This window comes from Hemitrygon akajei, chromosome 3 (genome assembly GCF_048418815.1).
Source record: "Hemitrygon akajei chromosome 3, sHemAka1.3, whole genome shotgun sequence".
NCBI lineage: Eukaryota > Metazoa > Chordata > Chondrichthyes > Myliobatiformes > Dasyatidae > Hemitrygon > Hemitrygon akajei.
In genome coordinates, this window is record NC_133126.1 from 73,065,685 (window position 1) to 73,079,135 (window position 13,451).

At 48.0% G+C, this 13,451-nt stretch overlaps 2 protein-coding genes across 6 annotated transcripts in view; one reads left to right on the top strand and one right to left on the bottom strand.

Annotated features, from left to right (window-relative positions):
• LOC140725105 (RAS guanyl-releasing protein 1-like) overlaps window positions 1-13,451 on the bottom strand; it is a 301,300-nt gene that overhangs the window by 202,669 nt on the left and 85,180 nt on the right. The gene's annotated exons all lie outside the window — the stretch shown is intronic.
• The window catches only part of LOC140725103 (rho GTPase-activating protein 11A-like), a 78,140-nt gene that overhangs the window by 9,482 nt on the left and 55,207 nt on the right, over window positions 1-13,451 (top strand). The window contains exons 3-4 of the mRNA XM_073040116.1: window positions 8,032-8,128; window positions 12,673-12,926. Coding sequence (XP_072896217.1) covers window positions 8,032-8,128; window positions 12,673-12,926 — 351 coding nt within the window. The remainder of the gene's footprint in view (window positions 1-8,031; window positions 8,129-12,672; window positions 12,927-13,451) is intronic.

Here is a 13,451-nt window from a genome sequence, read left to right on the forward strand (position 1 = left end):
GTTGTCTCTGGCCGACGGACACACGCCCTGCCTCATGTTTGAGCAGGCATTCCTGGAGCAGCTGCCCGAGGACATACGCCTGCTGCTGTCTGACGCGGATTTCAGCGACCCCCGGAAGGTGGCAGCCCGGGCGGACGCGCTGTGGAACGCCAAGAAGTTGAGTGGGATGTCCATCGCACAGATCACCAGGCCATCCCAGCAGCAAACCAGTCCAGGCCCGGCCGCAGAGCCCGCTAAACCCAGAGGCCGGGTTGTGGGGCCCAACGAACACTGGTGTTTCTACCACCAGCGGTGGGGCGCAGATGCCCGCCGCTGTCGCCCGCCCTGCCAATTCCACGGGAAACGCCAGGGCCAGCCGTCGCTGATGGCTACGACGGCTGGCCTTCGGGATAGCCTCCTGTATGTCTGGGACAAACAGTCGGGACGCCGGTTTTTGGTCGACACCGGTGCCGAGATCAGCGTCTTACCTCCGACGAGTTACGACACCCGCAGCAGGGCGCCGGGTCCCCCCCTACGGGCCGCGAACGGCAGCACCATAAGGACTTATGGCACCCGTCCGGTGCAGCTACGGCTCGACTCCAGCAAGTTTACGTGGGACTTCACACTGGCCGCCGTAGCCCAACCGCTTCTGGGTGCGGATTTCTTGCGGGCTCACAGCCTACTGGTCGACCTGCCCAGGAAGAGACTGGTTCACGCCGAGACCTTTCAGACATTCCGCCTGGGTGCAGCCCAGTTGCCAGCCCCTCACCTCGGCTCCATCACGCTGTCCGACAACAACTTCACCAGGGTCCTGGCGGATTTCCCATCGGTTCTGGCACCACAGTTCACGGCAGCCATGCCCCGACACGGTGTACAGCACCACATCCTGACCCAGGGACCACCCTTCCATGCCCGCGCTCGGCGGCTTCCCCCGGACAAGCTCCGACTGGCGAAGGAGGAGTTTACACGGATGGAGGAATTGGGGATCATACGGCGGTCTGACAGCCCATGGGCCTCTCCCCTGCACATGGTGCCCAAGGCGACAGGGGGCTGGAGACCGTGCGGCGACTACCGCAGGCTGAACGAGGCTACAACACCGGACCGCTACCCTGTGCCGCACATTCAGGACTTTGCAGCCAACCTGCACGGCGCGCAGATCTTCTCCAAGGTAGACCTAATCCGCGGATACCATCAAATCCCGATGCATCCAGACGACATCCCCAAAACGGCTCTCATCACCCCGTTCGGCCTTTTCGAGTTCCTCCGCATGCCGTTCGGCCTGAAGAATGCCGCACAGACGTTCCAGCGGTTGATGGACGCGGTGGGATGCGACCTGGACTTCGCATTCATCTATTTGGACGGCATCCTCATAGCCAGCAGCAGTCGTCAGGAGCATCTGTCCCACCTCCGACAGCTCTTTGCCCGGCTGAGTGACTACGGTCTAACGATCAACCTGGCCAAATGCCAGTTCGGGCTCGACACCATTGACTTCCTGGGCCACAGGATTACTAAAGACGGGGCAACCCCTCTGCCCGCTAAGGTGGATGCGGTCCGTCATTTCCCCCGACCCACCACGGTCAAAGGCCTGCAGGAATTCGTAGGTATGGTCAATTTCTACCACCGCTTCCTCCCTTCAGCTGCCCGGATCATGCGCCCCCTGTTTGCCTTGCTGTCCGGTCCGGGCAAGGACATTACTTGGGACGAGGTGTCCGCCGCCGCTTTCATTCAAACGAAGGATGCCTTGGCGAATGCCACGATGCTAGTGCACCCCAGAATGGACGTCCCTACCGCCCTCACGGTGGACGCCTCTAACACGGCAGTCGGTGGGGTACTGGAGCAGCTCATCGCGGGCCGCTGGCAACCCCTGGCGTTTTTCAGCAAACACCTGCGGCCACCCGAGCTCAAGTACAGTGCTTTCGACCGGGAGCTGTTGGCGCTATACCTGGCAATCCGGCATTTCAGGTACTTCTTAGAAGGTAGGCCCTTCACCGCGTTCACGGACCACAAACCGCTTACCTTTACATTCACAAAGGTGTCCGATCCCTGGTCGTCCCGCCAACAGCGCCATCTGTCCTACATCTCTGAATACACGACGGACGTCAGGCACGTCTCGGGTAAGGACAATGTCGTGGCGGATGCGCTCTCTCGTCCTAACATTCACGCCCTTTCCCAAGGGGTAGACTTTGAGGCGCTGGCAGATGCACAGCTGGCAGATGAGGAGATCCCGAGTTACCGGACCGCAGTCTCCGGTTTGCAGCTCCAGGACCTCCCCGTAGGCCCAGGTGAGAGGACCCTACTCTGTGACGTCGCCACCGGCCAGCCCTGTCCCGTCGTCCCGGCACCTTGGCGACGACGCGTGTTCGACTCCATTCATAACTTGGCCCACCCCTCCATCCGTACTACCGTCCGGATGGTCTCCAGCAGGTTCGTTTGGCACGGACTCCGCAAGCAGGTCCGTGACTGGGCCAGAACGTGCCTGCACTGCCAGACGGCCAAGGTGCAGCGACACACCAAGGCCCCGCCGCAGCAGTTCCACCCCACCCACCGGCGTTTCGACCACATTCATGTGGATATCGTGGGCCCCCTGCCTGTGTCACGCGGGGCGCGGCACCTCCTGACTATCGTGGACAGGTTCACAAGATGGCCAGAGGCGGTCCCGCTCACCGACACCACCTCCGAATCTTGCGCCCGGGCGCTGATCGCCACCTGGGTGTCCCGCTTTGGTGTCCCGGCCCACATTACCTCCGACAGAGGCGCCCAGTTCACCTCCAGCCTCTGGTCAGCGATGGCCAACCTGTTGGGGACTCAGCTGCACCACACCACTGCCTACCACCCACAGTCGAACGGACTGGTGGAGCGTTTCCACCGCCACCTGAAGTCGGCTCTCATGGCCCGCCTGCGAGGAGCTAACTGGGCGGACGAGCTTCCCTGGGTCCTGCTCGGCGTCCGCACGGCGCCCAAAGACGATCTGCACGCTTCGTCGGCCGAGTTGGTGTACGGCGCGCCCCTGGTCGTTCCTGGGGAGTTCATACCAGCCCCAAGGGGGCGAGAGGAAGAACCCGCAGCGGTCCTGGGCAGACTACGCGAGAGACTCGGTGCCCTGGCCCCCATGCCCACTTCGCAGCATGGGCAGCACCCGACCTGCGTACCCAAAGATCTGCAGAACTGTAAGTTTGTGTTTGTACGCCGGGGCGGGCATCGGCCACCGCTGCAACGGCCCTACGAGGGGCCGTTTACGGTGATCAGAAACGACGGGTCCACGTTCGTGCTGGACGTTGGGGGGAGAGAGGAGGTTTTCACGGTGGACCGACTCAAACCGGCCCACGTGGACTTGGCGCAACCGGTCGAGTTTCCGGCACCGCGGCGCAGAGGCCGACCTCCCAAACAGGGCCCGGCCCAGACTGTGGACATTGGGGGGTGTACCGCCGGTTCTGGGGGGGGGGGGTTATGTGGCGACCCAATTACTAGCACACTCGAACCGGCTGACAATTAGCCAGAGCCAGAGACAAAGATACATAGCCTCAGGGAGTTTCAGTTACGTGCCTCTCCAAGTTTCGAGTGGGGGGAGACAGGCTTTTAAGCAAGACTGTGTTTGTGAAATAAACTTATTCCGTGGTTGCAGTTTACCGACTCCGTGTCGTAATTTCAGCGCTGCGCGTAGCACACCGCTACAGTAAGAGATTTGAAAGTGGGGGGGAGGGGAATATGCGAAATGATAGGAGAAGGCCAGAGGGGGTGGGGTGAAGCTGAGAGTCAGACAGGTGATTGGCAAAAGAGACACAGAGCTAGAGAAGGGAAAGGATCATGGGATGGGAGGCCTAAAGAGAAAGAAAGGGGGAGGGGAGCACCAGAGGGAGATGGAGAACAGGCAGAGTGATGGGCAGAGAGAGAAAGAAAAAAAGGGGAGAGGGGGAATAAAAGCAAAAAAAATCTAAATATATCAGGGATGGGGTAAGAAGGGGAGGAGGGACATTAACGGAAGTTAGAGAAGTCAATGTTCATGCCATCAGGTTGGAGGCTACCTAGCCGGTATATAAGATGTTGTTCCTCCAACCTGAGTGTGGCTTCATCTTGACAGTAGAAGAGGCCATGGATAGACATATCAGAATGGGATGTGGAATTAAAATGTGTGGCTACTGGGAGATCCTGCTTTCTCTGGTGGGCAGAGCGTAGGTGTTCAGTGAAACGGTCTCCTAGTCTGCATCGGGTCTCACCAATATATAAAAGGCCACACCGGGAGCACCGGACGCAGTATACCACACCAGCCAACTCACAGGTGAAGTGTTGCCTCACCTGGAAGGACTGTCTGGGGCCCTGAATGGTGGTGAGGGAGGAAGTGTAAGGGCAAGTGTAGCACTTGTTACACTTGCAAGGATAAGTGCCGGGAAGGAGATCGGGGGGAAGGGATGGGGGGGATGAATGGACAAGGGAGTCGCGTAGGGAACGATCCCTGCGGAAAGCAGAAAAGGGGGGTAAGGAAAGATGTGTTTGGTAGTGGGATCCCGTTGGAGGTGGTGGAAGTTACGGAGAATTATACGTTGGATCCGGAGGCTGGTGGGGTGGTAAGTTAAGGTTATTAAGTTTTGGGTATGCTGTGTTTGCACTGGAAACATGGTGACACTTGCGGGCAGCCCCGACATAATCTTCAGACAGTGTAAGTCATTGACGCAAAACCACAAGTTTCACTATATGTTTCAATGTACGTGTGACAAATTCCTTTACTATAGTGACCAGTACTTTATAAGGCTGCTGCATTGAACATAGAAAGGCAGAGCACAGGAACAAGCCCATGATGTTGTGTTGAACTAATTAAGTTAATGATGCCTAATTAAACTAATTACTTCTGCCTACACATTCATGCACCCAAGAGCCTCTTAAGTGCTTTTATCACATCTGCCTCCACTACCACCCCGACAGCACTTCCAAGCACCCACCACACACTGCTTCTTTTTCAAAAAAAGTTCGCCCCACAATTCTATTTTGAATTTTCCCTTTTTGCTTTAAATATATGCTCCCTAGTGTTGGACCAATTGACCTGGGACAAAAATACCAGCTGTCTATTCTGTCTTTGCCGTTCATAATTTTATAAACTTCAGTCAGGCCTCCATCACTCCCAAGGAAAACGACTCTGGTTTATCCAACCTCTCCTTGTAGCACAAACGCTGTAATCCAGGTAGCAACCTAGTAGACCTACACACTCTCCAAAACCTCCACATCCTTCCTGTACTGGGGTGATGAGATTTCCATGGAATATTCCGGATGAGGCCTCACGGTTTTATAAAACTGTTGCATTATTTCCTAACTCTTGAACTCAGTGCCTGTACTAATAAAAACAAGCATACCAAATGTTTTCTTTACCATCCTATCAACTGTGTGGCCATTTATAGAGAGCTATGAACTTGGACCCCAAGTCCATTTACATTAGATCTCCTAAAGTGCATCACCTCAAATGTGCCCAGAAAAAACTTCATCTGCCATCTTTCTGCCCATATTTGAAGCTGATCTATATCCTGCTGATTCTTTGGTAATTTTCAGTACTATCCTCAATGCCACTAATCTTTGTGTCATCTGCAAACTAACAATCTATCCGTTAAATTTTTCATATCTAGCTGATAATTCCATATGTGGTTGTACCTTTTGTTGAGTTCTAGCCATACAGACTCAATTAATGAGCCCTCTACTATGTCCCTTCTAAGACAGCCGTGATAGTATCACTGATTAGCAGTACGAGTCGTCACCCTCTTTTATCTCCCTTTCTATCTACTAAAGCATCTCTGTAATGTCCACAGTATCACAGTTCCATATATTGATTCATGCTGTAAGTTCACCTCCCTTACCCTTAATACTTCTTACGTGAAAATAAACACATTTAAACCCTGCATTCTGCACCAGCTCCTCAGCCACTCATTCTTTGTTTTATCTTTCTTTCCTGTCCTCATTCACATATAATACTGGGAGTAATCTAGAGATTATTACCCTTGTGGCTCTGCTTTTCAGCCTAATTCCCTATATTCAATGCACAGGACATCCTTCTTTCTAACGTGCACCATGACTTCCAAGATGTTCTTGATCCTAGCACATGGAAAGCAACACACCATCTAAATCTGCTGTCTCCCCCCTCACTGCCAACATACCCTTCCCTGCTGAGCCTCAGAGCAAGCCACACTGCTGGCTTGCCTGCTGTTGCTATGCCCAAGAATGTCAATTCCACCCCCTCCTCCTCACTCCCCCCTCCACCAGTATCCAAGAGAATATACCTCTTAACTAACGGGAATGACTCAGGGGAACCCTATGTTGTCTGGTTATTCCTTTTACCTTTCTTGGAGGTCACCTAACAACCTACTGCCTGCATCTTAGATGTGACCACTTCAGTGAAATGCCCCAATCATGTTTATCTCAACGTCCTGGATGGTCCCAAGTACGTCTAACTCTAGTTCCTTAATGCAGCCAGTCAAGAGATGTAGCTAGGCACACTTCCCACTTGCTAGGAGTTTCCCTGATCTCCCACATGATACCCTATCTTGTATTTTATACCCAGCTAATGAAGGTAAATGTATCATATGCCTTCACTGGCCTTTTGACTTGTATTGCTATTTTCAAGGAACAGTGCACTTGGACCCCTCAGTCTCTTTGTTTATCAGCATTCCTTAATGCCTATTTATTTACTGTGCATGTCCTACCCCTATTGGACTTTTCCCAAATGCACCTTGCATTTGTCAGGATTAAATCTACTTGCTCTGTTCAACTTCCCAGTTGTAGCCTTAAACAATCTTCTTCACTATTTATGGCATCCCTGATTTTCGTTTTGCTTGCAAACTTGCTATTCATCCCTCCTACACTTTCATCCAAGTTGTTAGTATTAACACAAACAGCTAATTGGTACGGTTGAATATTTTTGAAATAAATATTGCAAAATATATAATATTTTAATCATAGTCTCCTAATGGTAGCCTTTCAGTGAAAATTGTTCTGTTACTCCACTTTCACACTGGTTGTAACTCGCTTAAATGTTAAGTCAGAGCTAATTGTACATTATTTTAATAGATTAGAAATAATTAAATTATTACCGTAGATTCCGGACTACAGAGCGCACCTGATTAAAAGCCGCTGGCTCTAATTTTAGAAATAAAATCAATTTTTTACTTGTAAAGGCCGCACCGGATTTTCGGCCGCAGGTGTCCCACGTTGTAATATGAGATATTTACACAGAAAGATATTACACGTGAGGATTTTTTAACTTTTAATTAAATCCATATGGTAACAAAAACAAATACATATTGCAAATGCTTTTTTTCGAACCGTGCCCGTAACGCGGCTACTTTTAAATATACGTTGCGTATACTTCTTTACTGAACAACATTCCAATATCTCCTAACGACTGGTAAAAAATATATATACTGCAGCCTACCAGGAAAAGTTATTGATCGCCTTTAACTTAAAAGCAGCGTTTCGCTCCGCCGCTCGCCCCCGCCGTCCCGTTTTATCGCAGACGGCATTTAAAAGCAGCGTTCGCTCAGATCCAAAGCCGCTCCGCCGCTCGACCCCCTCCTTTCCGTTTATCGCAAACTGGCATTTTTCCCACAAGACGCGGCGAAACCGGGTGTGACGTCATAGCATCCCGCGATGTAGTACAGAAAACAAATATAGTTAAAACTCTTCTAACTTTAACTAGAAAATGAATTACTAAGCAAAAATATTATAAACTAAATAACTGCCATAAAGGCAGCACAATGCTTTTCTTCGAGTGTTTTCCATGTTGATGAGGGTGAGTACAAATGACTGATTTACAATAATTTAATTGTGAAAGTGCGCTTGATTTATCGTACAATTTCATTGGACCTCTGTGAACTACTCATCAATTTTATTGGTCTACTGTTACGAGGCAAAATGTTTACGAGGCGGCATGAAAAAAAATCATGTATTAGCCGCTCCGTTTTAAAGGCCGCAAAGTTCAAAGCTGTTCAAAATGTGGGAAAAAGTAGCGGCTTAAAATCCGGAATCTACGGTAATCAGCAATCTAACTGACATTTTGTTCATGATCTGTACTTTTAGGTTTCTCGTTGATGCCTGCAGCTACTTAGAAAAGCACATTCACACAGAAGGACTGTTCAGAAAATCAGGATCTGTGACTCGTCTTAAAATTTTAAAGGTACTGAGCAATATTTAATTTCTATTGCTAACCCCAGATCTCTATTACTTTGAGATGAGGATAGTTTCACTTTTGTCATTGCTTCATAGAAATGGAACTGCTACCTTCATGGCTCATTTTTCTATTATTCTTAATGTAATATCCAAAGAATCCAGATGTCACACTAGTTGTAGTGTTGTAGAGCGAACTCATTCCACTCATTTGTTGATTCTGAATATAATTTGATTGGTTATCATGTAAATTAATACTTCATCTGGTACTGGTTTGTTACGGAGAACTTCAGTTTTTAACATCATCATTTTAATGTTCTTCCACCTCCACTGATCAATGATGACGTCGACTCAGGCCTGAGAGGCCAGCGTCGGGCATTTTCATGCCTTGCAAGGTGCGGAACGAAAGACTGTGTGGTGCGCCATTCCTCTCACAGACATTTTGCAGTATTTTTCTTTATTTTACGAGGTCGAGTTGTGAGCTCAACACTCAACCCGGCACGGATAGAAAGAGTAGCTGGGAACAGCCCGATTGGATTTGAACCCGGGAACCTCCGTTCCGGAGTCCGGTGCTGATGTCATTGCGCCACCAACCGACTGATCCCTGCCACATAAAATTCTAAAAAGTTAAAGTCTGTCCTGAGCCTTATAGGCTCATCAGGCCGGTTTTTATGCCGGTTTCCATGCTGTGAAGCGACTGAGAGTACAAGAAGACACTCTCTCTCCCTCCCCCCCCCCCCCCAGATAGGACGCCAGTCTATCGCGAGGCTAACCCCCCATATTTTGCTGGTACCCATTTTCAGCTGGGTGGACTGGAGCAATGTGTGGTTAAGTGCCATGCTCAAAGACACAAAGCGCTGCCTCAGCTGGGGCTCAAATTCACGACCTTCAGATCGCCAGTCCAACGCCTTAACCACTTGGCCACGCGACACACTACATAAAATTCTACATGCCCTTTACCCTTGAGATTCCTACTTTCTAATAATTATGACCTCTTGAATATGAAGTTGGCTTCGCAAGGCAACTTTGCTCCATTGTTTGCTGTACTTTGGATTTCAGGCCTTTGAATTAATCCATTCCCTCCCTCCTTTTAACCTGCCTGTTTAGAGTTAAAATTCTAATATCTCCTTATACAACCCAGAGTCAAATTTAAGGCAACTATCAAGCACATTGGGATATTTACTTAGTTGTTATGTAAAAGGCATCTTGCTGTCACAACATCAATTGTTTCACATTCTCCACTCCCCTCACCCACTTCTGCCACATCCTGTCTGAATGTTCAACACTACTTGTTTTGGATCAATCACAATCTAGTCAACAAACCTGCAGACAAGGGTGAGGCTGTTGTAGTCTGGTGGACTGATTTCTACTTGCAGAGGCCAGGTGGCAGCACTTGGACACCACCTCGTTCCCCTGGGCTATGACCCCACCAATGTACACCAGGCCACTTTCTCACATGCCCTCATGGACCTCTCCTGAGCCTCGCACTTAATACTGCCTCAAACCCACACTTCCCACTTTTATTTCCTACCCAAGATCTATGAACTGGACTGTCCTGGTATGTCCATTATTTCTGCCTGCTGTAGCTCACTGGACCGATCCTGTTTGGCTGGTTCCTTCCCACCTACATCCTGGACACCATGCATGCAATCCATCATTTTGTCAACATCTAATTTGCTGTCCCATCTGCCTCACCTTCACTTTGGATGCCCAATCTTTGTATACCTCTCTTCCCCCATCAGGTTGCATCTGAGGAGGAGACTGTTGTTTTTACACTGATTTTTATGTTTCCTCCTTTTTTTCTTGCTTAGTGGGGTCACGATCAAGGGGTAAATAAGAGGAGGTATCAGAGAGTTGGCGCTGTGCCTCGGCCAGGTAGAGGTCAGTACGCCAGACAACAACAGCTCCCTCCTTATCAGCGGGTTTTATAGTGAGGTTGGGATTGACGCGGAGGGAGCGGAGAGCAGAGCCTTCGGATGGAGTGAGGTTGGAATTGGAACAGGGTGTGGTGAAGTTGAGATGGTTGATATCCCATCGGCAATTAGCAATAAAGAGATCCAGAACAGGCAGAAGACCAGAGCAGGGTGTCCATGACGAGGAGGAGGGTTGAAGACCTCCCCCTTTCTTTCTCCCGAGGCCTCCTGCCCCATGATCCTTTCCCTTCTCTAGCTCTGTATCCCTTTTGCCAATCACCTTTCTGGCTCTCAGCTTCACCCCACCCCCTCCGGTCTTCTCCTATCATTTTGCATTTCCCCCTCCCCCACTACTTTCAAATCTCTTACTATCTTTCCTTTCAGTTAGTCCTGACGAAGGGTCTCAGCCCAAAACGTTGACAGTGCTCCTCCTTATAGATGCTGCCTGGCCTGCTGCGTTCCACCAGCATTTTATGTGTGCTGTTTGAATTTCCAGCATCTGCAGATTTCCTTGTGTTTATTTTTACTTGTTGCTTTTTAAAGACAATAGACAATAGGTGCAGAAGTAGACCATTCAGCCCTTCGAGCCCACCATTTTGAGATCATGGCTGATCAACTACTATCAATACCCGGTTCCTGCCTTGTCCCCATATCCCTTGATTCCCCTATCCATAAGGTACCTATCTAGCTCCTTCTTGAAAGCATCCAGAGAATTGGCCTCCACTACCTTCCAAGGCAGTGCATTCCAGACCCCCACAACTCTCTGGGAGAAGAAGTTTTTCCTTAACTCTGTCCTAAATGACCTACCCCTTATTCTCAAACCATGCCCTCTGGTACTGGACTCTCCCAGCATCTGGAACATATTTCCTGCCTCTATCTTGTCCAATCCCTTAATAATCTTATATGTTTCAATCAGATCCCCTCTCAATCTCCTTAATTCCAGCGTATACAAGCCCAGTCTCTCTAATCTCTCTGCGTAAGACAGTCCAGACATCCCAGGAATTAACCTTGTGAATCTACGCTGCACTTCCTCTACAGCCAGGATGTCCTTCCTTAACCCTGGAGACCAAAACTGTACACAATACTCCAGGTGTGGTCTCACCAGGGCTCTGTACAAATGCAAGAGGATTTCCTTGCTCTTGTACTCAATTCCCTTTGCAATAAAGGCCAACATTCCATTAGCCTTCTTCACTGCCTGCTGCACTTGCTCATTCACCTTCAGTGACTGATGAACAAGGACTCCTAGATCTCTTTGTATTTCTCCCTTACCTAACTCTACACTGTTCAGATAATAATCTGCCTTCCTGTTCTTACTCCCAAAGTGGATAACCTCACACTTATTCACATTAAACGCCGTCTGCCAAGTATCTGCCCACTCACCCAGCCTATCCAAGTCACCCTGAATTCTCCTAACATCCTCATCACATGTCACCCTGCCACCCAGCTTAGTATCATCAGCAAATTTGCTGATGTTATTTTCAATGCCTTCATCCAAATCGTTGACGTAAATTGTAAACAGCTGTGGTCCCAATACCGAGCCCTGTGGCACCCCACTAGTCACCACCTGCCATTCAGAGAAACACCCATTCACTGCTACCCTTTGTTTTCTATCTGCCGACCAGTTTTCTATCCATGTCAATGTCTTCCCCCCGATGCCCTGAGCTTTGATTTTACCCACCAATCTCCTATGTGGGACCTTATCAAATGCCTTCTGAAAATCGAGGTACACTACATCTGCTGGATCTCCCCCGTCTAACTTCCTGGTTACATCCTCGAAAAACTCCAACAGATTAGTCAAGCATGATTTACCCTTGGTAAATCCATGCTGGCTCAGCCCAATCCTATCACTGCTATCTAGATATGCCACTATTTCATCCTTAATAATGGACTCCAGCATCTTCCCCACCGCCGATGTCAGGCTGACAGGTCGATAGTTCTTTGTTTTCTCCCTCCCTCCTTTCTTAAAAAGTGGGATAACATTAGCCATTCTCCAATCCTCAGGAACTGATCCTGAATCTAAGGAACATTGGAAAATGATTACCAATGCATCCGCAATTTCCAGAGCCACCTCCTTTAGTACTCTAGGATGCAGACCATCTGGACCTGGGGATTTGTCAGCCTTCAGTCTCATCAGTCTTCTCATCACCGTTTCCTTCCTAATGTCAATCTGTTTCATTTCGTCTGTTACCCTATGTCCTTGGCCCATCCAAACATCTGAGTAATGAATTTTTCTTTGTTAAACTCATCAAGCTTTTTGTGGTAAAAATGTAGTCTACTAATCGAATGTCATGTGCACTTATTTTGGTAGACAATATTTAAAATGGATAGATTAATTTTGATAAGGTATTAAGCACATTGTAACTTTTTCACATTTTTCATATCATATACTGATTAGTCTTGCTGTCAAAAGAAGTAATGAACTGATGAAATTAAAGCTTGCATTTAGTTTTACTGGATATAATATTTTCAAACATGGCCTGTTAAATTTTTTTCGCATGTTTAAGAAGTTTGCTCCAATCTGAGGGGATTTGCTCTATGATTTTAGTAGGGTGTCATGAGGGTTGTTCTGCATTTATATCTATTGACATCTCTCTCTGGAGTGCACACTACTAATGTGAATGCAATACGTTTGTTTCTCTAGGCCAAAGTGGATCAGGGTGAAAAATGGCTTACTCTGTCGCCACCTTGTGATGTGGCAGGTTTGGTTAAACAATTTTTTCGGGAGCTGCCTGAGCCTGTACTTCCACTGGAATTGCATGAAGCTTTCTTCAGAGCACAACATCTGCAAAATGATGAGAAGATTTCTGCCACAATTCTTCTTTCCTGTTTGCTCCCTGAGAAAACTATCGATACATTGCACTATTTCCTGAAGTTCCTTAATAACGTGTCCCTCAGGTTTGTGTGGTAAATTACTGATAAATAGATTAATTTATATTTGTATCTAAATCATTTTCAATACATCAGAAATATGTAATTTAATCCTGAACAAGGGTTGCAGACCTGAAGCATTCACTGTTTCTCTTTCCACAGATGTTTCTTGACCCATTGAGTTATTTTCAGCATTTCCTGTCATTGTTTCAGATTTCCAGTGCCTGCAGTTTTTTAAATCTTCATTATATGGATTTTAGGGAATATGTGGTATATATTTGTTCACAAAAAAGGAAGTGTCTTTTGCTCCTTTTGTTGCTTATTTGTGTCTAATTTGTCTTGACTTTATCATGTTTTTTTTTAAAAGGTACCTTATCCTAAAATAGTTTCTGCATTTTTATTTAACTTTTCTATTGAGGTAAATAATTAGATAATTTTCAAGAATGTGTGCAAGATGAAAATTACAGGTTTACTAACTTGTGTATGAGCATTTTGTAAGATAATGCTATGTTCAGAAGTATGTAACTCAGAACCACACATTCCAATCCAATG